At 48.0% G+C, this 26,574-nt stretch overlaps 2 protein-coding genes across 2 annotated transcripts; one reads left to right on the top strand and one right to left on the bottom strand.

Moving 5' to 3' along the window:
• Positions 1 to 488: 488 nt before the first annotated feature.
• On the top strand, positions 489 to 21,773 carry LOC115638805 (disintegrin and metalloproteinase domain-containing protein 10-like). The gene is made up of 16 exons (XM_030540797.1): positions 489 to 516; positions 3,428 to 3,578; positions 5,457 to 5,614; positions 6,386 to 6,544; positions 7,047 to 7,138; positions 8,620 to 8,742; positions 9,199 to 9,291; positions 9,609 to 9,777; positions 10,445 to 10,605; positions 12,453 to 12,624; positions 13,451 to 13,595; positions 15,180 to 15,363; positions 16,251 to 16,350; positions 16,731 to 16,951; positions 17,386 to 17,482; positions 20,634 to 21,773. Exons 1-16 carry the CDS (start codon positions 489 to 491, stop codon positions 20,768 to 20,770), a joined length of 2,190 nt encoding a protein of 729 aa, XP_030396657.1. The 3' UTR covers positions 20,771 to 21,773.
• Positions 21,774 to 21,873: 100 nt separating this feature from the next.
• MICOS13 (mitochondrial contact site and cristae organizing system subunit 13) lies at positions 21,874 to 26,522 on the bottom strand. Its single transcript, XM_030540123.1, has 4 exons — positions 26,394 to 26,522; positions 24,274 to 24,430; positions 23,147 to 23,198; positions 21,874 to 22,098 (listed from the first exon to the last, which is right to left on the bottom strand). The coding sequence occupies exons 1-4, from the start codon at positions 26,423 to 26,425 to the stop codon at positions 22,001 to 22,003; spliced, it is 339 nt and encodes a 112-aa protein (XP_030395983.1). The 5' UTR covers positions 26,426 to 26,522; the 3' UTR covers positions 21,874 to 22,000.
• Between the last annotated feature and the right edge of the window lie 52 nt (positions 26,523 to 26,574).

Below are 26,574 nucleotides of genomic sequence, written 5' to 3'. Positions count from 1 at the left end.
CGTACTTCTAAGTTACTCTCCACAAAACCAGCTGCCACCTCAGCTACGGCAGGACAAGTTTCCTAACAGGCTCTAGCTCTTCCCTCTCCTAAGGTGAAATCGGCTGAAGCATATAAAAGCCCCAATGGGAAAATAAAGCAATTCTAATTCCCATTAAAGGAGACAGACCTATACTGCTGAATGAAGGCCAAACGCTGAAGGGTGTTTTGAGAATTCAACGCTAGGTTCACTCTGCTCCCATGAAGTCAACGGGTGCAGAGCGTGGGTCACCACCTGCCTGCTTTGGAAAAATATCTCACCCCTAGAATGCAAACTCTTCAGCACTTCCAAGCAAGTCTGTGCAGGCAGGGTCATGAGCGACGATGTATTTCCCTGTAAACTACGCCCTGGGGTGAAGAATCCCTTCACTTGACGCACCTCAAATGGAAGGTACCTCTGCCAACGCCATGATTGCTTCTCGGTGCTTTGCTAGTTTAGCTCTGTGCAGCATGGTCTTTGCCCAAAGCGGCGGCTCAGGTAGGCAGATTTTTTTTGCTTGTTTTTCTCTTGGTTTGATATCTCAGAAGTGCAGCGAGGAATGACTGCAAATGCTGTTCCCTCACAGCAGAGAGGCTGCCGGCTGGCAGCAGCCCTGTCCGCAAAGGAACCAAGCCAGGTCCCGTCGAGATTCCTTAGCTGGGTCTTATAAGGGCTGAGCAAGGAGGGAAGTAGTCTGCTTGAGTGCAGTCTGGCCTTGGTGTAAATGAGGAGTAACCTCTGCGGCCCCTGATGTAAGACTAGTGTGAAAGGGGCGTAAGAGGAGACTTGGGCTCATCATACCAACTGCTCATTAGACAGACTTCTGAGGCCAGTCCTGGAGATTTCCAGTGTCTCCTTTGTAGATAATGAAAAAAGTACCTGATCTGAAACATACTGGGCCTGACCCGCAGCTTGTGAAGCCCTAGTGAAGTCACCAGCTGTGGTCCTGCCTCTTGGCACTCCACGTTACCACTGAGCTTTGCACTCACCACTGCTGGGAGTTGCTGGTGTTAATACTTAATTCCCACTGGTTTCAACAGGAGTTAGGGGCCTAAATACCTTTGGGGATCTTGGCCTCAGGATCAGACCACTCCTGAGGGGAAAGGAAATGGAGCACATTTGATCTGAGAATCAGTAAGATGCACTAAACGGCTGGTTCCCTACAAGACAATTGTTACGGAGCCCTTTTTCACCAGCTGGGCTGAGGGAGAAAGCAGGAAATATTTCAGGACAAAAAGTAATTAGTAGCAAATGTTATTCAGGGAAGAATAATAAAGAGGCGACAAACAAGTTAACTTCTTGTAGGCATGCTGCAAACCAGGACTATTTGGTCCGGACTAAGCTCCGAACCGGATAAGCAGGGACAGAGCCCACTGTCAGGGCCCTGAGTGTTAAGACTGAACTCAGATTCTCCGTTGTCTGGCACCCTGTGCTGTCATTTGCACCAGTGCAAAGTGCTAGCAAAATGTTACTCGGTGAATGGGTGCATTGGTCTACTGCCAATCGGTTTTTAAACTAGCCCAACCCCCGTGTGGACGCTCTTACTTCAGTTTGCTTTACATCTATACCTAACCAATATAAGCCCACGCAGGACTTTGCACCAGCTTCACTAACTCAGTTTCAAATCACACCTCTACTTAACTCCATGTAACTTGCGCACGTAGAAAAAGGCCAGGACAGTAGGGTTACACACCCATTCCACACTCAGGTGCAGGGCCGCAGACCAGCCCCTGTGTCCATGAAGTCTGCAGCCTCCTCCACGTTCCTGGAAAGAAGTAATTCCTTCTCCTCAGACTGGTGAGCGGAGCAGCCTCCGGCAGCTCCGAAACAAGCAGCATAGGGGCTGAAGGGAGGAAGGATGATGCGGTGGTTTATGACTCAGGAGACCTGGTTCAATTCCCTGCTTCATCACAAACTCCCTGTGACCATGGGCAAGTCCAAGGGATTTAGGTGCCTAACTTCAACTGATTTCAGTGGGACTTAGATGCCTAAATATCTTTGAGAATCTAGGGCTTGGTCCGTCTGTGCCTCAGTTTCCCCATTGGTAACTGGGGACACTAGCATTTCCCTAGCTCACAGGGGAGTTGTGAGGATAAATACATTAAAGATGGTGAGGTGCTCAGATACTACAGCCATGGGGCCATGTCAGGACTGTAGCTAGCTAGAGACTTTCTCCCACTCCCAGCCTGTCTAATCCCCTGCATGGAGCAGGCAGGGAGGGGCTCCTGTGCCTGAGGGGTCTGATAACTCCAAACAGCTCTTTTCAGCAATGGCAAAAATCAGTCCCATTTTTGACAATAGCCCTGGGTTTATTTTAATTTTATAAACCGAGGATTGTCCTGCCACATGGAAAAAACTGGGGTCCTTGAGGAGAGAGAGTATTGCAGGGACTTAGAATCATAGAAGATCAGGGTTGGAAGAGACCTCAGGAGGTATCTAGTTCAACCTCTGCTCAAAGCAGGACCAACTCCAACTAAATCATCCCAGCCAGGGCTTCGTCGAGCCGGGCCTTAAAAACCTCTAAGGATGGAGAATCCACCACCTCCCTAGGGAACCCATTCCAGTGCTTCACCACCCTCCTAGCGAAATAGTTTTTCCTAATATCCAATCTAGACCTCCCCCTCTGCAACTTGAGACCATTGCTCCTTGTTCTGTCAGGATGGAAAGGGGAGAATTGCATTCAGGCATCACACACCTAAGCTGAAACTTTGTGCAAGGTCACTGCAGTTTTTGTGAGGGCAAAACTGTTTTGCTTCTGCAGGGACTGCAGTCGTGAGCCCTTTGTGGAGAACCAGCAAGTCAGGTTTATCCATGACTAGCAGATTTTTATTGAGCGAGCAGGGCTGGGAGAGGGCTTATTAAGTGGGTTATTTAAGTCTCACCCAGCTCTAACACTGTACGTGACTAAGTCGCCCTTAAGTCTCTTGAGCCCTGCTGTTGTTACAAATGGGGAAACTGAGGCAATGAAGTCACATAAGAAATCTCTGGCGGAGCCAGAAACGGAACACAAGCCTCTTAAGATTTGTCTACCCAGCACAAGGGAGCGTGGCTTCTAGCCCAGGTAGACGGACATGTGCTAGCACGCTGAAAAGAGCAGTGTGGACGTGATGGCAGAGGCTAACTAGCTGAGCTCAGACTCAGGGTGTCAGGCAGGTGTCAGGCGGGCTTGGACTCAGGCAGCCATGTCCATGTGGCTATTTTTAGCATGCTAGTTTGAGCAGAGCTAGCGCAAGTCAGTCTACCCTGGCTGGGAGGTTTGCCCACAGCTGCAATGCAGACGCCCCCTAAGTTCCCAGCCCTGCGCTTTAACCACTAGACCATTTCTTCCTCCTCAAGGAATAGAGCCAATGCAAACCTACTCAGTTCAAAACCTGCGTTCATTTTTTGTGTCTTTTTCCTCCCTTTTTAGTCAACAGCGTTGAGTATTTAAGGCCATTTGTAAAGTACCAGGAGAAAGTGGCTTATGACAGAGCAGCTTTAGAATGGATGCATCAGAGGGCAAAAAGAGCTACCAAAGAGCATGAAAAAATCATCCAGCTAGAATTCCAAGCCTATCAGAGGTATGTTTGTGACAGGTTCCCCCCGGGGTGCCACCTGGAACTGGGGTATCCTTGAGCCCCCCTGACCCACCAGCCCAGGTGACAAGCTGCTGGACCCGCTCCCGGTCTTACACTTCCACCAGCATTGACACAGGCAGGGATGCACCCTGCTGCAGACTCTATGACCAGCCACGTACCCCCGGCTGGAGGACAAACCCAAAATTATATCATCTTGCACTGCATAGGGAACTGCACAGCATAAGCTCATAGAGTTCGCCCCTCCCTTAATGTGGGGAGGAAAAGCAACACACGATTCTCACACACTTCACTGCAAACGTACCGGTTTAGATTAAAACATAAAATAAGTTTATTAATTACAAAAAGATAGATTTCAAGTCATAGCAAACATCAAACCAGATTGCCTAGTAAATAAACAAAAACGCAAACTAAGCCTAAGATACTAGAAACATAGGGTGTGACTTAGCAAATTCTCACCCTGGCTAATGATACAAGCTGGCTTGCAGATTCTTAAGGGACAAGGTGCATTTGTTTTGCAGCTGGGGATCCCCACCCCCTTTCCAAGTCCTTTTCTTTATGAGCTCCTCTTAGGCGTTCAGTCGTTGGGAGTAAAGAACTGATGATGTCACTCCCTGCCTTATATAGCTTTAGCATGTGGCAGGAACTCTTTGTTTCAAACTTGGTTGCCAGACTAGTTTGTGAAAAAAATACTGACACTAGGGTGACCAGCTGTCCTGATCAAATAGGGACAGTCCCGATATGAGAGGCTTTGTCTTGTATAGGCACCTATTACCCCCCAATTTTTCACACTTGCTGTCTGGTCACCATAACTGACACCCCAAAATGGAGTTCAGAGTCATGTGGTCTTAGCCAACTGCTTTCCAAGCTCAACTCCCCACTGGTCACAGCTATTAATATCCCACACAACTCCTTGAACAAAGATCTTGTGTTGGTACATCGCAATTAAGAGTCCCAGAATGAACAGGGAAAGTTTTGTAAACACAATGGAATTGGTTGGGCGATTTCCTTCAAAGACCTTCTGTGGAGGAAGTTTCTCCAGAAGTTGAAGAGTTATAGAAGCCATTACAGGTCTGTCACATCTTACGCTGGAGTTACGTTCCGCAGTCAGCGCGTAAAGCGAAAATCGCGTATAGTCAAGATTACAGTGAGTGTAATGGCAGGCGGAATCGCCTGCACTACAGATACAATATTAAAATTGTTATTTTTCTCTTTTTTTTTGTTTTTGCCGACGGCGTAAAGCTGAAATCGCGCATGTTAAATGCACATAAGATGCGACAGACCTGTACTTACAGGCTGGCCGAAACATTCACAGGAAGGTTCAACTATTCCACAGCCCATTGTCTCTGTTGATGAGCCATTAGCACTGTCTGACTTCTTCACTGTTGTACCTGAAAGGCTGGCTGTGGGTCTTTTCCAGAGCAAGCCCATTTGAAATGCAGATCCATAGTCAAAAGTCATAACTTCAGATACAAAAATGATATACGCATACAAATAGGATAATCCTATTCAGCAAATCATAACTTTTCCAATGACACCTGACATGACCCAACTTGTACAAAATGCATCACAGCTATGCCAGAATCATATCATAATATTACTAGGATGAATATGGGGTGTTGTGTCAAGTTATTCCATGTCTTTGTGGGACAGTGTATGCATATGGGTAAATCTTGGCTTAAAGTTCTTGTGGTTTGCAGCTCAATAATAATCAGAAATCAAGGTGCTCTGTACTGTAGGGACCTTCACTTTTGTTGCAGGAACTGAGGGAATACATTGATTGTATGCATAGCGTTATTAGTACTGATCATTTGTACTGTGGTAGCTCCTGGGAGCTCCAGTCACAGACCAGGACCCCTGAAGTCCTGTAACCAACTCTTCACCGTTTCGCTTACCTTCCAGGACATTCAAGCTGAGGTTAAGCAGGGACACGAGTGCTTTCGCCAGAGACTTTGAGATAACCGGGAAGGCCACCTCAGAGCCTGCAGATGTTTCTTTCATTTACTCTGGTGTCTTGCAAGGTAAAAATTAGACTCAGCCCCGCAGAATGAAATCCTTGCGATAGGATGGTCAGAGCAGGACATGCAGCCTGATCCTCCAACCTGGAGGAGATGGGAGCTTTGTCTGTAGGCTCCCCCTTCTCTTTCAGGTCTTTCTGCTTAGTTGTGCTGGTGGTTTTGTGCTGTGGGCACCTACCTGCTGGCACATTAACTGAGCCCCATCAGACTCGTTCCACAGACACTAATACAGCTCCCATCCTTACTGACAGCAATATGAGCACCCAGTTATGCCAGGCACTGCCAACATTCCCAGGAGCCAGCCAGCGGACTAGCAGTATTGCAAGGGGGGGGGCGGGGAGTGCAGTCTGGTGCGTCCTGGAATGTTGGGATGAGCAGTGGCGGGGAACGTTGCAGGTGGTCCAGAGGATAGGGAGCCAGTTGATTTGCCCTGGAGTGACCCTCCCGTGGCCATTGTAGCAGGCAAACCACCGCCTCCAGCCATGAGCGACGCTGTAGCCTGAACGCTGTGGCAAGCCCAGAGTGCTAGAATTGGCAGGGGCAGAGGGTTTCATGCCCTCCCTGCTACAACAGCCACGGCAGTGGGCTCTGGAATGATGTTGCTTTTTGCGCCACACCTTGGTGACGAGCTGTACCCAGAATGCAGGGGCCAGTCCTAGCCCAGATGTGAACAGCTGATCAGTGGTTATTAACCCCAGGCAGGCCCTTCAGTTATCACGGGGAAACAGGTCAAGCTTCCTTCTCATTGTCTATGTCTGGATGCCTGCAAAACAGATGAGCCTGGATCTTTCTGCCACGGTGCCATCATCAATGGCCTTTTTGAAGGGTTTATCAGAACCAGGAATGGCACCTACTACATGGAGGCACCCGGTGCATTCACCAGCAGTGCGACGTCTCCAGGCCAGACGCTCATCCACCATGAAAGCGACATCGGTGAGTCCTTGACTGGGCTTTGGTGCGACTGAGCGTAGTCAAACGATGCTTGGCACTTCAGTTTCCCCTGCCGTCGTGGCCTGTTCCCTTTGCACTTCAGTAACAACGCCTTCCCCCCTTGACCTCTAAGGATTTCATAAACACTGAATAAGGTCAGTCAGACTTGCAAATCCCCTTTCAACGGTGCATTCTGATGTTCCATTTTGCACACGGGAAAACTGAAGCACAGCGAAATGAACTGACACACCTGCTGTCATCCAGTTAGTCAGTGGCAGAGCTGGGAATGAACCCAGGAGTCCGGACTCCCAGTCTACCCTTGCGCTTGCCACTGGGCTTCACTGCCCTCCCAGAGCTGGAAATAGAGCCCTGGAGTCCTGATGCACAATCCTCTGCCACAAGCCCTCTCAATATTGCCCAGGGGTGTTCGGAAGTGATGTTGCTCATTTTGCGTATCATCCCATTGTGATATTTCTTTGAGTTAACATCTGAATTTCTGCTCTAGATTATTCCATTTTAGAAGATCCATCCTCTGCTTCTTTGATGAGGGGAACGCATCAGATCTTGCGGAATTTCCAGCAAGAGCTAAAATTAAAGGTGAAGTGAAATTGAAGAGAAGCATCTGAAGTGGAAATGAAATAATTTTAAGCAATGATTGTGCTGCGGAAAAAAAAAAGACTGCCTCAGGCATTGACTGCTTTGAATTCACTGAATACAATGTCTGCGTAAAATGTGACAGGATGGAATTCTAAGGACTTAGCTTTTCAGAGGCGTGGATCTCTCCTTCCTAGCTAACTGTTATGGTCTGTGGGTTTCCAGAGAGAAAGAGACAAGAGGCTAATTATATGGCTGAGAATGTGGGGTCCAGCTCAGAACTTTCTCTGCATTTGGGAGAAGAGTTGGTTGGTTAAAACATTTTTTTTTGAAACATTTCCCCGAGTTTTTTGATGAATTTTTGAAATTTGCAATTTTGTCCGAAATCTGAAATTTAAAAAAAGTCTGCAAGCTGGAGACAAAAAGTGTGGGGGTGGGGGGGAGAGAGACTGCCAACATGCCATCAACAGTTTTCTCCTGCTTCCCCCCACCCCAATTCAAAAGTTCATTGAAATTTCAAAATGTGAAACTTTTCTATCAGCTTTATTTGGGAGAGTTAAGATGCAGGGGGGATAGGCAGTTGTTCGAGCCCATATTTAATTTAGTGCAGGCAAACAAAATCCCTGAGTCTCGAGACAAATTATAACTCCAAAACCTTGGGCCAAACTGCATCAGTTTCATCTCATAATTTCATAGAGTTTTAGGTCCAAAGGGCCCATTAGATACATCTAGTCTGGCCTCCTGTATACCACATTTCACCCAGATACCCCTCTATTAAGCCCAGTAACCTTAGTTAGATCAAAGCACCCCAGGCCTCAGGAGACAAAACTGTTGTGTGCCACGGGCAAAGAGCAGGAGAGACTGAGGTGCACCCTTGCTCCATGCCCCTGCCATGGCAGGGAATTAATTAGGTGGGATACGCCGGTGCCCCATGCTGCAGAGGGAGGCGAAAGCCCTTAGAAACACGCGTTGTGGTTTGCCAGTCAGCCGCTCATCGGTCTCTGGCTTCCACCGAACACCAGCCAAAATGTGGGTGGTTTTCAGCTGAACTTGGCTTTGAAGTTTTGGGTTGGTTTTGAAGGCAGGTCTCAGGATGGGAACCCAGATGAACTGAAACAAATGCAAAGGTTAAAGTGAGTCCTAGGAAGGAATTTCCTCTGTGAGCAAACTATGGCAGGCTAGTCTGTAAACATCCTCTTGTGCTTGCACTTTCCTCTGGACCAGCTCGTTCTGGCCACTCTCAGAGTCACGATGCTGAACTAGAGGAACCACTGATCTGATCCACTCAGCCAGTGCCATTGGCTTTGATTTAGCAAAGCATCGTTGTTCAGCTGAGCATTAAGCACATACTTGGCTTTATGCACCTGTGTCAATCCCCTTGACTTTGCTGAATCAGGGCCTATGTTCCTAACTGAAGTCGCTGCTGTTTTGTTCAGCTTTAACTGAGGATCTTACTACACACTTCTTAACTCTTTGCCAAAAAGGGAGAAACCTTGGAGAGGCAGAGAAGGAGTCTGGATTACTCTAGGACGTCCTGCTTGCTGTACCTTCAAGCCGACTACTTGTTCTACCAAAGGTTTGGCACCATAGAAGCAGTGATTGCTCAGGTAAGAAACTGGGTGTTTTTAATTAATATTTATTAATCATAGACTATCAGGGTTGGAAGGGACCTCAGGAGTTATCTAGTCCAACCCCTTGCTCAAAGCAGGACAAATCCCTAAATAGCCCCCTCAAGGATTGAACTCACAACCCTGGCCAACGCTCAGTTATCCCTTTATGCTTCTGGTCAGTTCACATGTGAGGAGAATAAAAATAATCTCTCCCTTTCATCGAGTGCTTTTCATCAGCAGATCTGAGAGCGCGTCACAGAGGATGGAATATCTCCATTTTACAGATGGGGAAACTGAGGCACAGATAGTTGATGTGACCTACCTAAGGTCATCCAGTAGGCCCATAGCAGAGCCAGGAATAAAACCCAGATCTTCTGAGTCCCACTCCTGTGCTCCAGTCACAAAAAGTGTGGGTGGTTTTTTTGGTCATATGAACATTTGTCTCCCCTGCAGATTGCTAGCTACATAAAAGCTGTGAATACAATTTACGAAGGCGCAAATTTTGATGGTATCAGGCACATCGACTTCAAAGTGAAAACCCTAAATGTAAGTCGACTGGGCACTTAGGGCTGGGTTTGTCTCAAAACTCCAATGCCAGGGCAGATGGATTTCAGATTGAATTTTCTAGCAGGCAAGTGTGGAGGTGAATGAAAACTGGCATGACGAGAGGTGATTTGAAGGGACCTGGATGGGTCAGGGGTCCTTCACTCTCAGGTTGCGCATTCAAATCTAATTTATGATGGTAGCAATTGCGGTTTTCATTGGGTGGCCTCTGTGAAATGTGACTAGGAACAATTTCCCCTGCTCTGCGTCACAGGCAGTAACCGCCTGGCTGGCTTGCTAGTGTTGTGTCCATTCTGCAGATAATCCAGGAGAATGATCCTTCTGACTCTATGGAATCACCTTTCATTGGCCCAGAAATGCTGCTGATGCTGCATTCCAAGTCCAACTGGAACAGCTATTGTCTCTCCTACCTCCTCACTGACAGGGATTACAGTGGAATTCTAGGGATTGCTTTTAATGGACAAGCGGGTAAGAAAGAGCTTTTCGGTGATTTGTACAATGTTTTGTCCAATGAAAAGTGGGGTCATCAGTGTTACAGGAGTCACCAAGTTGCACTGTTAAGTGTTCTTTTTCTTAGCATGTGCTCCGTGTGGAGTGGTTACAGAACTGTGTTGTTTGGCTTTGTGATGCAGACTCACAGGGAGGAGCTGTTGCAAATAGCAAGAGAGTTTCTGCTCTGAGTGTCTCTAACTAGAGTTGATTATTGGGGACGAGTTGCTTGCAGCATTGGCGTGTGGGCAGAGAGTTCTGACAGAGACCTTGCCTGCATGCTGTTCGTGACCATCTCTGCTCAAGGACAAGTGTTATAAACCAGCAGCACTCGGAAAGCACACGCCCTCTGCATCACTTGAGTGCTCCTCTGATAGGAAACTGAAACCTGCCGCTGCTGTTCATATTCCTGTAGTACCTCAAGGCCGCAGTCATGAACAGGGCCCTGTTGTGCTAGATCAACAGTCTGCGACTTTGTCTTTTACACCATCCCACAGGCCCAGACCTGTAGCTGGTCCAAGTGCAGAACACTGGCTTGAAATCTGCTGGAGTTCTGCACTCTGAGCAGCTTCCAGATCCAGGCGCTTGGCTCCCTGCTTTTCCGGCTAGCGTCACCGAGACGGTCTGTTTTTCCTTTCTGTGTCAGGTGACTTAGGGGGGATATGTTCCAAGCACAGGCAATTCCGGGACAGGGAGGCGTCTCTGAACACTGGCTTGATCACGCTGCAGAAATATGGCCAATATTTGCCTCCTAGGATTCTCCATCTCACTCTGGCCCATGAACTTGGCCACAGCCTAGGAGCTCCGGTGAGTACAGCCGGTGCATGACACAGTGGGAGTGACATTGAAAAGCAAAGGGAGGTGTTGGCCTGGAAGCCTCCTCTTTGACAAACAGCTGAACCAGATGCTTGGTGGAGAGAACTTCAATAATACATTGCATTTCCCAGGGATCTCAAAGCACTTTATTAACACAGGTCAGCGTCATCACCCCCTTGCTACAGGCAGGGAAACTGAGGTGCAGAGCCAATGCAAGCTCACATGGGGAATTTGGCATCGAACCCAGCTCTGGAGGGGCCCTATGCCAATACCTTAGCCACTGGCCCATGTTCATTTCCCACAGGGTTGTTCCAAAATCCAGTATAGTCGCTGGGTATCTTTCCATTGATTGGGATCCAGCCCTAAACAGGGATACACCTTAGTCCTGGAAATGTATCCTAAACAAACCCTGGTTTCTGAGCCACCCCAAACCTTGCAGCCTGGGCTTTTTGCCTAGTTTTTTCAAACTCTTGCTTTGAGGAAGCTGGGTACGCCGGCATTCAAATGCTTCAGTGTGCCTCCAGGAGGGCACGTGGCTGGAGCTCTGTTCATGAATGGCTAGGTTTATACCGCTAATATATTGCTGTTGAATTAACTTATTGGCTTGTATGACGAAGTCCAGGGCTTTGGAATAGTTCATTATGATTTGCAATGGGAAAGAACGGTGGAGTTTGCATTGATGGGTTACTAGCTTTGTGTCTCGGTTTGGCAACACCACTGCAATAAGGGATGAGTTTACCTTCCTGGTCTGAGCTATGCTTGTGTGGATGCTGAGTGAGGGGGCTGACCTCGGGTTTACAATAACTAGAACCCCTGAACCAGAGGTTTAAGTCTAGACTCCGATTCCATGAGACAGATACAGTGACTTGCTGTGCTGTGCCGAGCCGCTCTTCCAGGAGAGATGCTAAAACCCAAGCTCTTGCCTGCTCAGGGTAAGTGTTAAAGAGCCCATGGCCCCTTTTGCAGGATCTTCCTCAGGATCCTCAATGATCCCTGAGATGCTGGAAAAGTTGACTGAAGACAGCAACTATCAGGGATGGCAGCAGGTGGATGATGAAACTGGGTGGTGTTGGGCTGCTGTGTTCTACCCCAGAGGTGGCTGCATTTGGTTGAGTGAACCATTCCTGTGCTGGTGCTTTATTATTGTTGTTGATATTCATTACACACCGTATTATGAATAATATATTGTTAATATGAAATATAATTATATTAACAACAACACAGTGTGCTACAGACCTCCACTGAGATCAGAGACTGATTGTGTTAGGTGCTGTATATACCCAGTCTCTGCTCTGAAGAGCCTACTGTCTAACTATTTGTCTATCTCAGAGTTTTATCCTGCTGTCTAAGCACCTTCCACGTCAAATCAATAGCAATAGCAAAGTCCCTAGCAGACTTTGCAGAGTCTGTGGCACTTCTCCCTTTTTGGGATCAGAACTGTGCTTGGGAGAGGGGTTTTGGGGGGGTGTTTTCTTGGATTTTATTAAAAATAGAAAAGCCAAAGGTTGTGAGGGGAAACTGAGGCACAGAGCAGGGAAGGGACTTGCCCAAGGTCACCCAGCAGGTGAGGGCACAGCCAGGACTGGAACCCAGGGCTTTTGAAGCCTAGGATGCTAGATGACACTGACTCTCTGTATAAAGTCTGTGAAACAATTTGAGATGAAATGTGCTATAGCCATGTGTTGTTATGATTCTGTTACATTTTAATAACATGAAAGGATTGTACTGTATATGAACATCTAAGGACCTCTAAGATTCTAACCACATTTTTATGTTCAGACAAGAGAAACAGCGTGATCTCTCTTACTGCATTCAAAGAGTCTGATCTTGTGTTTCAGCATGATGAGAGTGAGGAATGCGCCCGTTTCAGCTTCGACACCACGCATGGGAACTACCTGATGTTCAGCTACGCCACAGATGGATGGCAGTACAACAATGACAAATTCTCCCCGTGCAGCATTGAATACATCGGGAACATCCTAAGAGCCAAGAAGGACAGGTGCTTCGTTGGTAAGACCTGGTAGCTGTCTTTGAATCATTTAAATTCCACCCAGCATGCATTGCAGATAATTCATGGGTTCTTTGCTCAGGGCCGAGAGACCTCTTAATCTGGGAAGTAATTTATAATAAAAGGGTAGATTTTGCTTCACCAGAGTTGGAGGCAGGTCTCCCAGATGGCAAAATATTTGCAAAAACTAGAATTAATTATTCTGGAGAGGCAGCTGGATACCACAGCTATAGGGTGATGATTCATGATTAGAATAGAATAGAATATTATGGTGATTAAACAGATGTGTGTATGGAAGGGAGGGAAGAAGAGAGAGATGTGCATAGGGATAGACTGATTGATTGATTCAGAGAGGCCTTGACTGGAGTATTTAAAATTTGAAAGGGGACAATGAAGATTGTTCAGTGTCTCTTTTTAGTAGTACCATATTAGAGGAATAAGGGGTTATTCCATGAAACTGATTTGGAAAGACTCCATCAGATATGCTGTAGACCATAGTGGGATCCACTGCAGCTAAACTTTATAAAACGGCTGAGTAATTTTAGGACCAATGACAAAATATGCTCAAATTAAAGGTTAAGCAAAGCTCACACCTCAGAGAACAAGCAGAGGGGACACGGGCCAGATAAGAAATTCTGCTCTTCCCTGGCCCTTCCCGCAATACACATCATAGTAAAAAATCAACTTTAAGGCATCGTTGGCTATTGTCACCAAGCATCAGAGGTTTGCCACTGTTGGACGTGCTGGTCCAGTGATCTGACCTGGTATGGCTGCATCTCGAGAGAGCCATCACCACAATGATTTCCGTTTTTCCTCCTCCCCTGGCAGAAACTGACCGCCCCATCTGTGGGAATCAAATTGTAGATCCGGGGGAGGAATGCGACGCGGGCAACAATGACTCTGACCCTTGCTGCTATGCTGCCAAGGAGCCAAATGGCTTCCGGTGTAGGCTGAAGCCAGGAGTGCAGTGCAGGTAGGCGTCTCCAGCAGCAGGCGGTCTCCACCTTTCCAGACGACTGTCCCCCTTTCAAGAGTCTGAGTTGTCGTGCCTACTCCCAAGTTCCACCTCACTTCAAAACGACTTGCTGACAAAATCAGCCATAAAAATACAAAAGTGCCCCAGCCCGCTAGTACTGAACCATGGCCAACTTTCTCATTTTGACCATATAATTATCAAATAAATCAAGTGGAATACAAATACGGTACTTACATTTCAGTGCACAGCACATCTTGCTGTATAACCAAGTCATTGTCTGTATGAACTTTTAGTTTGTACTGACTTCGCTAGTGCTTTTTATGTAGCCTGCTGTAAAACCAGGCAAAGAGCTAGATGAGTTGCTGTACCCCCTGGAACACCTCTGTGTACCTCCAGGAGTACACGTACCCCTGGTCTACAGCGCCTGATCAATGGTTCTTTCCCCTCCCATGCTGACTCTGCAGGGGGCACTTGTTTTGCAGTCAATCCAAAATCCCACACATAGCAGTTTGCTGGAGATGCCAAGGGTCACTTAAAAGAAACATTTTGAGGGTGCATTCTTGCCCTCACTGGGCACTGCAGGGAGTGAGCTGTGTTAGTTATGAGAAGCGTCCAAGAGGCTCTCATGTAATAAACCTCAGGGAACGTGGCACCATGAATCTGACCCCTTTTTGGGATCTGGCCCTGTGATTCCATGGTGTCTAGGTATTTTCAGACCTGATGCTTAAATCACTGAACCATCCTCTCCTGGGAGAGCTCAGATGGTTTCACGGACATCTAGGAAATGACAGCCCCTGCCTGAAAGAGCTTCCAGCCTACAAGGCAGGTGGAGGAGATGAACAAGCCAGACAGGGCAGGGAGGCAGAGTAACACTCATAGGATGTGTTTAATTCCTGCCCAAGCAAGCCCCTTGGGTTTGCTCCAAGAGGGCTGCCCCTCCCCAGCCCTCTACAGTCTCTGTACCTTCCCTGAGTCAATATTGGGAGAAAGGCTGGCTCTGGGTATAGTTACGCTACCGGTCTTGGCTTCTTCTCCCATTTGATTCTGGAAGCCACTGCCTCCAATTCTACAGCACCTTCATCCAGAGATCTCAGAGCACCTTATAAACATTCATTATTTAATCCCTGCCCCTCTGTGTATTATTAGACTCATTTGACAGAGGCTCACTCCTCAAATTTAGGCACCTAACTCCCCTTGAAATCAGTTTAGGTGTCTAAATCCCTTGGAAGGTCTGGGTTGAAATGACTTGATAGCAAGTCAGTTGCAGAATTGGGTAGAGAATCCAGGAGCCCTGACTGCCTTTCCCCTGCTCTAACCACTAGTCTCCACTCCCTTTGCAGCACTGGGCATAGCACCCAGCAGTCCTGGCTGCCAGGGCCCCGTGCTCAAACCACCAGACAAATACTACCTCTGCTAACCAAGCCCCTCTACAAATGAATTGGGAGGGTCTCGAACACTGGCCAGAGCAAGGAGCAGCATGGGAGCTGGCCTAGGGCGGTTATGATTCAGGTCACAGCCAGCTGCTCCGTAACATTGCTGATTACTTACATGTGTTTGTATGTACATTTCTCGCTCTTCCAGCTCAAGCCAGGGCCTGTGCTGCAGCCATGAATGTGTCTATAAACGCCAAGGGGAGCTCTGCCACGAGGAGACGGACTGCACCTTTGAGAGCACCTGCTCTGGACTAACGGCTGAATGTGCTGCTCCCCTTCCCAAAGCCAGTTACACTCTCTGCAGCATGGGGACCCGGATCTGCTTAAATGGGGTTAGTGCTCAGAGCCAACCAAAGCACCCCCAGGGGCCTGATGCAGCTGGAGAAACTAAGAGCTGGAAAAGGCTGGGCAATAACTGTGCTTAATGCATGATTGATGGGCCTGGAGGCTGCAGTCCTTCAATCATCCGCAGGGCAGGTCCGGCACAGGCAGCAGGAATGCTGGCTCTCCCTAGATTAGGCACAATTAGCCTGCGGAACTCAGTGCCACTAGAGATCTCTGGGGCTGAGTTTAGCAGCAGTCAGAAAGGGGATTGAACCTTTACATAGCAGCGATTTCCAGAGCTGCAACAAAAGCGTTGGGTGGGATTTAAACCGCCCTGCATAAGGGCATAAACCTCAACCTTCTAATTAACGTGGGTGCGGAACCAGCTTTCCCTGTGAGCGGGTTACACCAGAAGTGCTTGCTCCTATGTTTCTTCCACCTTGCTCTGAAGTAGCTGGTTCTGGCCCCTGCCATAGGGAAGATACTGCGCTAAACAGACCCAGAGTGTGATCCTGGCCACCCATTCACCTCACGGTTTGCTCTGCGGCTGCTGAGGCCCTGCTTGTTCTGTGGGTGAACGGAGGAATCCAGTCAACCAGGCACCTTCCACTGGAAATTAGATCCAATCGGACTGGACTTGGGGACACATTTGTCGTCCCCCCCATTAAATGGAACCAGCATTTGTATATAAAGCTCAGTCCTACACACTGGCACAGATCCTCAAAGGTATTTAGGTGCCCAATTCCCATCGATTTCAATAGGAGTTAGGTGCCTAAGTACTATTGAGGGTCTGGGTCCTTCTGCTCTGGACAGATCCCTCACCCTGGGTAACCTCCCTCCCCCAGCATAAATCCTATCGCTTATTCCTCAAACCAGCCCTTTTATGATACTGTAGCTCTGCCTCGGATCCCTCTGCGTCAAGCACGGCCTGGAGCAATGCGACTGCGTTAGCACGTCCAGGCGGGAGAAATGCCACCTCTGCTGCCAGCAGCCAGGTACGCAATCCGTCTGGCTGCCTGAAAAGCCCTGGTGTGGCTTTTTCCTAGAGAGAGAGGAAGAGGAGCAGCCTGGGGACGAGGGAGGACAAGGGCTGTGGGCAAAGTTGTCAGGAGCAAGCAGCTCAGGGGAATGTATTCGAAAAAGGATGCCCTGACACAGTAACCTTTGCTGGCCATAGCACAGTCCTATTACCTAGAGGTAAAAAAGCAACCTCAAAGCTTCCTTTTATAACAGGATTAAGGCTCTCCAGGGTGCTCAGTGATCTATTTATACACAGCTTAGACAGCCCCGATGCTCCAGTATATGACAAACCAGGAGAATGGCACACGGATCGATGTCGAACCCTGAAGTCATGCTTTTCAAACCCCTGATCTAGGCCAAGTGCACACATGTGCCAGTACATCCTCTGCTCTGCTGGAGCGTTACTTCAACGGCACACACATCCCACTGACCCCAGGCACGCCCTGCAGGGACAGGATGGGCTACTGCGATAAGTTTCACGTCTGTCGGCTCGTGGACGAAGACGGACCCATAGCCAGAGTGAAGAACTTCATCTTGGATTTCATCGAGCTGGAGGATATATCAGCCTGGATGAAGGTAAGCAGCTGCATGAGATTTTTTTCCCCCTCATCTCCCTCCCCCAGAGTGACCAGGGCCCAGGGTTTCAGTGGGAGTCAGGGCCCTTTGAGGATCTGGGCCTAGGTATGTAGATCTACAAGTCTGGTGGGAGTGAGCAGTTAACACAGGGGGCTTGAGATCTGGGGTTCCTACCACTGGCTTGCCTGTGACCATTGGCAATTCACCTGCCACTCCTCTGTTCCACATCTGTTAAATGAAGGTAACAATATCCTCCCTCACAGGAGTGAATGATTGCCTGGAAAGCGCTGTGGATGAAAGTGTATCATGGTGGAAGGGAGTATGGGGGACATACACTCAGGGCTTGGTTTTCAGAGCTCTTGTTGGTTCCCGCTGGGGTGGAAGGTGCTTGGATGGCCCTCGTTAAAGAGTTCTGGTCTGGTTTCGTACCTCAGACGCGCTGGTGGGCTGTGCTCTTGATGATCCTCACTCTGGCAGCTGTGATGGCCGGCACCGTCTTCCTCTTCGGAAGGACGCTCGACAGCGAAAAAGGCAAGTAACTGCTTTAAGCAACTCCCGCTCTGTCTAGTCCATTCTTTGCTTTCTCAGGCAGGATAAGCTCATCGTCAGCAAGCACTGTCCCGGAAACAGGGAAAAACATAGCCCAATGTCGCTGGTACCTTCTGTTCAACCAACACCACACTGAAAACTGTTGCTGGGCTATGCACACAACCCAGCACCACCAGAGAAGCCAGGTGTAACCTCGATTTCTAAATGTTCCCAATTCATGTGGTTAAAGCTAAGGACACAGCCAACCAAACTCAGTGTCCAGGTTTGAGCTTCCAGACGAGTTACAGATAATATAACTTTGTAGAGGACCCCGGATGACACTTTGAATGATAGAACCAAACTTCATTTAGAAGTATTAGTAGCAGCAAACAGGTGTACAATTACCATTTATGCTTACATTCAAAGATGGAATGGTGCATCGATGGACCATCAGTCCACTAACAGAATGAAGTACAGCCTTATAACCCTGTAACCTACTGGTACCCTTTTGGTGTTAATGGGAGCTCTCTCCAATTTAGCAAGGCCACTCCTTATCCTAACCCATTATAAGACTAATTAATATTAAAACCTACCTATTCCCATATCTATATTTCGACCACCTCTTTATTGGCTCTTTACATTACATGATTGAAATCAACATCTGCACCAACGTCCTTCCCATACTCTCAGTACAGATAGCATTTTCATAAAACATCCACAGTTCTCAAAAACACTATTAAAAACTCTGCTAAAACCAGCTATAACCACAACATAACCCCTGACTTAGGTCCTTGCTACCTTAAGTTTTCTCATCTTACTAGCTACTTCTCTCTTGCTTCTGCTCACATGAACTCAGTTACCCATACTCCTCTGTACTTAGCCTAATTTAGGCCAAAGTCTAATTTCTACTTATTTCTTAACCCAGTACATCCAGTAGGCTACACGTGGAAGCTACCACTGTGCTTATGACTGCTAGGGGGTGAAGAACCCTTAACTTGCACCCAGATGAAAATTTCAGGGGGAACCATTATGAGATCCAGCTGTCAAGGAGCTGAATTCCATTACACTTTCCCCATTAGCCCGCTCTCTTGCATCCTTCCCGTCACATCAGCGGCGACCTCAGACCTGCATAGTTGCAAGCAGAAACCTTTTGCCTCTTGTCAGAATGCAGCCAAGAAACCGACCACCTTGCCTGTTCAGGGAAATAGGAGGTGCATCCTTCCACGGACTGTGCAGCAGGAACCCTACCTGGACAGTGCTGCATGCTTCCCATCCAGCTGGTAACATCATCAGCTCACTGGGGCGGACAGAATGGGAGAGAGCCTCTGCCACTACCAGGAACTGTCACATCCTCTCCAGGCCAGATGGTTACCTGGCTTTGGGCTCCTATGCCATCATTGGAGCCGGCTTAACACAGGTGTAGCTGTGCCAAATCCGACCATGCCTGGGGCAGCTGTGATGCTGCAGAAGATGCTGCACATACTGGATGGCTGCTCTTTCACGTTGGGCTCCCCAGAGGTCTTCTCTAGCTGAACATCGCAGACTCCGAGGTCACTGACTGGCTCTTAAGGCCGTTCCGCTGCTTTCTCTCCATCTGCCAGACCTTGTCTTGCCCACATACAACTGTTTTCTCTCTCACACGCGCTCTCTATACACACACCCCTTCTGCTCACTACTCCTATAATACAACTCCTTCCCCCACTCCAATAATGGACCAGCTTCTCCCTGCTCAGCCTCTCTTACCCATATAGCTGTGGTCCAGTGTCACATGCTCCTAAGGTCCTGCACCATGCACCAGAGATCTTTGTATGCTCATCTCCATTGCCCTTGTGCTCATGCACTCACAGATCTTAAGGCCAGAAGGGACCATCATGATCATCTAGTGTGACCTCCTGCCCACCACAGGCCACAGAGCCTCACCCATCCATTCATGTAATAGGCCCATAACCGCTGGCTGATTTACTGAAGTCTTTAAATCAAGATTTGAGGACTTCAAGTTACAGAGCGTCAACTAGTTACTCTAGCTGAAACCAGCAAGCGATTCATGAGAGAGCTAAACAACAGGGAAGGAGAGGAGTTATTTAAGGCCTAAAGTTGGCACAAGAACAAATGGATATACGTTGTCCATCAAGTTTAGGCAAAGGTTTCTAACCACCAGAGGAATGAAGTTCTGGAACAGCCTTCCAAGGGGAATAGTGGGGGCAAAAAAAAATCTAACTTGTTTCAAGACTGAGCTTAAGACATTTATAGAGGGGATGGTGTGAGGTCTCCTACAATGGCATGTTGCCCATTTGCAACAGCTATTAGCAAATATTGCCAATAGCCAGAGACTGGACACTACATGGGGAGGACTCTGAGCTACTACAGATAATGGTTTCCCAGGTATTTTGCTGGTAGGTTGCATGCACATGCTCAGGATCTGACTGACTGCCATATTTGGGGTCAGGAAGGAATTTTCCTCAAGTCAGACTGGCAGGCAGAGACCTGGGTGGTTCTAGCACATTTCACTCTGCCACTCCCTTGAGCACAGAATACAGCAGAGAATCTGTTAAGGGGACACAGATCAAAACCTCTAGGAGTTCCTCTAATATCAGGTAATCCAGGGCCTTAATGAAAGTTCCATGCTGGTTTTAACACGTTTATGTAACTGTTCACAGGGCTGGGATAGCTCAGCTGTCCAGCCATTTACAGATGTCCCTTTGCACAATTTCTTTGCACAGAGGCTTCCTGGTATGGATTCTATTCTCTATGTAACCCCTTAAGAACGTAAGAACGGCAATACTGGGTCAGACCAATGGTTCATCCAGCCCAGCATCCTGTTTTCTGACAGTGGCCAAGCAAAGCCACCACGCAAGATGCTCCTCCAAATCAGAAGCAAACGGGGCATCTGCCTCTGGGTAAACCCACAAGTAGATAGGGACTCAGACAAGAACCCTAGCTCCAAACACCTTATCATTGGTAGGGTTCAGAATCCAGATACAAATCCAAGTTTTCACCACTGGTTGCTTTTGGTCATAGGCCATGCATACACAGGGGGAATTAGAGATGCAGCTGTTAGTTCATCCATGGGACTAAGACCTGGTTACCTAACAATAGGGAAGCTGCTTTACAGGAATCATTGATGATGGTTGTTGCATTTTTATCTTTTACTTAGAGGAGAAAAGCATGACGTGCATGGTCAAGAAGAACTCATTCAGCAAGCAACCTGAGAAAAGGCAAACATTAATATACTGGGAACATGAGGAGCTCTACGTTGAAACAACGCACCAGGAGTACGAGACCATAATATAGCAGATGCATGTCATTCTGATCCAGGTCTGCTCTTGGAGGGCATCACCATCCAGAACACACAAGCAACACATTGGAGCAGCTTTTTCAAAAGAGCTCAGCTCCCATTTAAGCACCTAAAAGAAATGACCAGATTTTTCAAACATGCTCAGCATCCAGCAGCTGCTGCTGAAAATCCAGCTACCCCTAGTCGGGACTCCTGGGTTCTACCTCCAGCTACTAGAACAATAAGTGCTTTATGCATAAAGATATTCCTTGTTCTGCCACTGACTTGCTGAGGTACCTTTGCCAAGTCCCTTCACCTGCCTGCGACTCTTCTTTCTGCCTGCTTGAAAAATAGGGGCAGAGCTAATGTCTGTAAAGCACTTAGAGATCATCAGCTATTAGAAGAAATGGAGGAGAGAAAGGAAAAGTTATCTGCTGCTGCTTTTTCTGGGCCAAATCATTTAGTGCATCATGTTCTCAAATAAGGAATTTCACATTAAATATACATTTTTAAAAGCCTGACACTTTTCACTTAGGATATCTAATTTCCCCCCTTTGCTAAAGAAGAGTCTGATTCGGCTATCCTTAATCACAGTCCATCCTATAGGAGTACTCCCACTGAATCCCATTGATTGTGAGGCCATAAGAGATCATTATGATCAATAGAGTCAATGCTGACTCTATTGATAACAAAATTATTCAGTATTGGGGGGTCACAGCCTGGGATAATGTGTCAAAAACCCCTCGTCACTCCCACGGTTTAACATTCTTAGGACAGTAAGGGGTAAAAGCCCCCTTCTTCTCCATTTGATAGAGTTCTACAGTCATTTGCAGAATCTGTTCTTGGGCCAGATCTTTTCATACCGTGAGTGGCTGGTTAATTGTCCTAGGTTGGTTTTTTTAAGGTACGTAGCACTGAAATAGTTGGCACTCACTTTCTAGATGGCTGAAGTTTCCTAACAGTCTATTTAGATTGTATGCTCTTTAGGGCAGGGAGTATGTGTGTGTACAGCACCAGCATAATGGGACCCTGATCTCCTTTGTGGCCTGTAGGCACTACTGTAATAAAACCCACCAATAACTGCAGAGCCGGCATGCTAACAGCAACCCACGAGCAAAAGGAAGTTCCAGAGTCTTTTATTGGCGCTGCTGCATGGCTGAGTTGCCCTCCAGTGCTGTGCACTACATCTCATCCCTGAGACAATAGCATGGAGGAAACAGCAAACGCTGGAGAGAGAGAGAGAATGTTCATTTGATGAGGTCGTTAATGTACTTCCAGCCATCCTGGGTGTATTCACGGACCTTGGTGGGAGCTACAGATAGAGCAGACACGGTGGCCTGAACTCCTGCAAGAAAAGTAGCGGAGAGATGTCCTGAGAAGAGCATTAACACAAAGCTGAACTTGCAACTGTTATTCATGGTGGATGACACAGATCTCCCCATTTAATAGGTGAGATCTATTCTTATGAAGGGAGGTTTCAGACAAAGCTAGGCATAATTCTTGTCTCATTTGGCATCAGTGGACTCGGAGGTGGGGAAATCTGTCTCACACCACCTCAAACCAGGTCGGAAGGATGGTTTTGTGGTTAAAACAGCACCAGGACTTGGGAGATCTGGGTTTTATTCTTGGTCCTCCCATAGACTCCCTCTGTGTAACCTTGGACAAGTCACTTAATTCCAGTGGGCCTTAATTTCCCCGTTTGTAAAATGAGGAAATTTAGCCGCATCATGAGCGTGCTGCACTAATTTGCTACGTGTCTGCAGAGTGCTTTGAAATGCTCAGATAAAAATTGCTAGAGAAGGACAAAATATCATCATAAGGTGGTACAGAAATAAAGGGAAATGTCTTCCCTTTTCACAGTAGCCTAGTAGGGGAAAGGTTGAGTTCAACTGTACAACGTATCCTTATACAACAAGCCAGCTGTGTTTATAAACTCTTCAAGCCTTCATCAGAGACAGGACTTCTCAGGAGTAAAAGTCATCATAGTGTCTCTTTATATTGCTACCTCCTTGATCGTGGTTGATTTTGCTGTCTTAAATTACCTGCTACATAGGTAATAATAATAAAAATCTCTAGTTCTTACGCAGCACTTTTCATCAGTAGATCTCAAAGCACTTTACAAAGGAAATCAACATCATTATCCCCATTTCACAGATGGGAAACTGAGGCACAGACAAGCAGTGACTTGGCCACGGTCACTCAGTAGGCCAGTGGCAAAGCCAGGAATTAGAACTCAGGTGTCCCAAGTTCCAATCCATTGCTCTGTTTACTAGGCCACACTGCCTCTCACCCTTCTTTCACATTTCAATCTACTAGGCCAGCATTCTAGGACAAATTGTATCACTGATCATAGACCCATTCTATAGCTTAGACAGTAAAGGATCAAGTCTTACCTGTGTTCCAGGATTCAGAGACAGAAAAGTCAAATTTTGGAGTGGATGGAAGCTAAAAAAAAAGAAGAAAGAAAAGGGGGGAAGGGAGAATCAGAAGTGTTTGTGGACACAAAATATATAGAAAATGGCTAAACAATAGTTTAGAGGGGATAATGAAAAACAGAAGCTACCACAGACTCCCTGGGTCACCTTGGGCAAATCACTTAAGCTCTGATTCAGTTGACCCAGCTGTTAAATTGGATCAAAGGGTAAAATTTTCAAAAGCAGCTTAGATGCCTAAGCCACTAAGGTGACTGAGTTGCTCACAATCTAAGGACATGGATTAGGTGAAGGGGAAAAAAACCAAACCCGGACAACAACAAAAACAGTAGGCAATTTATATACAACTTGATTAACTATAACAGGGGTCGGCAATCATTCAGAAGTGGTGTGCCAGGTCTTCATTTATTCACTCTAATTTAAGGTTTTGCATGCCAGTAATACATTTTAACATTTTTAGAAGGTCTCTTTCTATAAGTCTATAATATATAACTAAACTATTGTTATATGTAAAGTAAATAAGGTTTTAAAAATGTTTAAGAAGCTTCATTTAAAATTAAATTAAAATGCAGAGCCCCCCAGACCGGCGGCTAGGACCCGGGCAGTGTGAGTGCCACTGAAAATCAGCTTGCGTGCCGCCTTCGGCACGTGTGCCATAGGTTGCCTACCCCTGAACTATAAGCACCATGGCCGAAATGGGTCTTTAAAAGGGAGGATCAACACATTAGTATTTGTAAAGTGCTCAGAGATCCTCAGAGGAAAGTTGGCTCAGGAATACCAGCTATATTTAAAAAAAAAAAAAAAAAAAAAATCTCCCAGATGACATTTTCATTTTCTCTCATCCTTTGCAAATTATCCCTTTCGTGTCCCATCTCAGATAAATTCTCTCCCTCTGAACAAATTTAAATATCTTAAAAATTTAAGTTTAAAAATTAAAAAGTAAGTACTGGGGAGCAGTCTGGCTCCACTGAAGTCAATGACAGAACTCCCGTTGATGTCAACGGAGCCAGGACTTCACCCCAGCACTTTCCCTTCCTCCCTCACCACTAAAACAATTTGCTAACCAGGCTTATCAGCACAGTCCTTACCTCCCAGCCTGTGTAATTCGTCCATTCCTGTATAGCTGGAGGCAGTGCTGCGCGAGCCTTTTTGAGGGCCTCTGCTCCTTGACTTCCATTCCCCAGCAGCCCCTGATCATAGGCCACGTAGATGGCACCTCCAGCCAGGCTGCCTTTGACAACGAACCTGAGAGGGAAGAGGAGCAACAGAAACCCAGTTTGCATTACTACAGAACAGTGCTTTTCAACCAGCATATCCCGATCCTCAGAGGGGATCACATAAGGCAATTGGGGGTAGGAGGACGTAGTCACAAGGCATTAACATTTTATTACAATCTAAAGCAAAGAAAATCTAGCTCTCCCATCCCCCACTACTCTCACTCATCAAGGTCAAGTATTCTTTGTCAACCTCTTAAAGTCACACACAAATACATTATATAGGATTATTGTTGTTACTTCTAAAAAAACCTCTTATAATAAATGTAAGGGGATCATGAAAATATTTGACTTCAAAAACCACTGCCAACCATTCCAAGGACTGGAATAGATCTAGCTGCGGGTAAGAAACCCATATTTAATGAGGGTTCCTATTGCATCTCACTAATAAGTGCTCAGATTACTTGGTAGAAATGTCTCTCTCTGATGCAGAGAATTAAATTGCAATTAGCATCTCACTCCAACCTGTTCTGAATTATTGTGTGTTTAAGACTCACACTGAGTGTTGGGTGTGCAAGGAACACAAGTCTGGACAACTACTGGTGATCCTGCAAAGGGAGAGTGGAGATATTTGGCTTTGGCCCTATTTGGTTCTTTATGATGGATAAGAGAGGCCTGCAGGATTTATTTTTCCTCAGTCAAAAGGGAGAATGGGAAGGAGTTATGCTTTGTTTTTTACCATTAAAAACTCAGGTCCTGTCTAATCTACAAGACTCTATAGTAACTAGTGACCATGTCATACGGTGACATCACAAGAGCAGAGGATGTGAAAACTACAGCAGCTGAGAGGGCAAGGGGTTTATAGTCAGATTGTTTCAAATGCTGCATTTGTTGGCTGACCTTTAACGGCAATGCTTAGCTAGCACGGTGGAGAAAAGAATTCTCTGCTAAAGATTCAACACCCCTGGCACACCCCGCCACACACTTTGGGCAACTCCACCCCTTCCCTGAGAGGTGTGAGCTCAGAACAGACCCCATCCCAGGCCTGCAGCTGGGCTCTCAGCACAAAGCGGGGCAGGGGCTTGGCGGCGTTCCCAGCTTATTCTAGGATTTTTAAAAAACATTTCTGGCCTGTGTTACCCATGGTAAGAAAGCAGATGGTTGGGGGGAAGGGAACCTGAGGGCGGTGGACCTGGGAACTTGTGGAAGCTGCAGGGAGGGGAGTGTGTGAGGGGGGTGAAGGGGCAGTTGGGGGGGAGGGGAGGCTGAAGGGGGTCAGGTGGGGCAGGCAGCTGGGTGAGGGGCTCAGGGGAAGGCTGAAGGGGCAGCTGGGGGGGAACCTAGGGGGCAAGGGACAGTTGGGAGAGGCTGAAAGGTGGGGAAGGGGACCAAGGGCGATGGGGGCGGGGTGGGAGGCTGAAGGGGGAGCTGAGGGGCGGCTGGGGGAGACGATGGGGGGACCGGGGCAGCGGGGGTGGGGAGAGATGGGGGTCGGGGACCACGGGCGCTGAGGGGCGGCTGGGGGAGACGATGGGGGGACCGGGACCGGGCAGTGGGGGTGGGGAGAGATGGGGGTCGGGGACCACGGGCGCTGAGGGGCGGCTGGGGGAGACGATGGGGGGACCGGGACCGGGCAGTGGGGGTGGGGAGAGATGGGGGTCGGGGACCACGGGCGCGGAGGGGCGGCTGGGGGAGACGATGGAGGGACCGGGACCGGGCAGTGGGGGTGGGGAGAGATGGGGGTCGGGGACCACGGGCGCTGAGGGGCGGCTGGGGGAGACGATGGGGGGACCGGGACCGGGGCAGTGGGGGGCGAGAGGGGACATGGGGCGGTGAGGGGCAGGCGGGGGGACCAGGGGCGGTTGAAGGGGACGGGGGGGCGAGGGCGGGAGCCCGAGGGGGCCATAGAGGCGGGGGCGCTGCGAGAACCGAGGTGACCCCCGCGGTTGCGGGTCCCCGAGGCGCGGACCGTCCCCCCCCCCCGGCCGCCTCACCTGACGACGGGGAAGACCCGCGAAGAAGCCATGACGGCGGCCCAAGGGCAGCAGCGAGCGCTCCCCGGCTGATCCGCGCCGCAAAGGCTTTCGGGCGTTGTAGTCTCGGCTTCCTGCCGGGCCCACTGGTCACGTGGTCAGCGCCGGCGGACCATTGTTACCCGCAACGGGCACCTCGCTC

Source organism: Gopherus evgoodei, chromosome 22 (assembly GCF_007399415.2).
Source record: "Gopherus evgoodei ecotype Sinaloan lineage chromosome 22, rGopEvg1_v1.p, whole genome shotgun sequence".
Classification (NCBI taxonomy): Eukaryota; Metazoa; Chordata; order Testudines; family Testudinidae; genus Gopherus; species Gopherus evgoodei.
The sequence above is the reverse complement of the archived record's forward strand: the minus strand, read 5'-3'. Positions and strand labels throughout refer to the sequence as shown.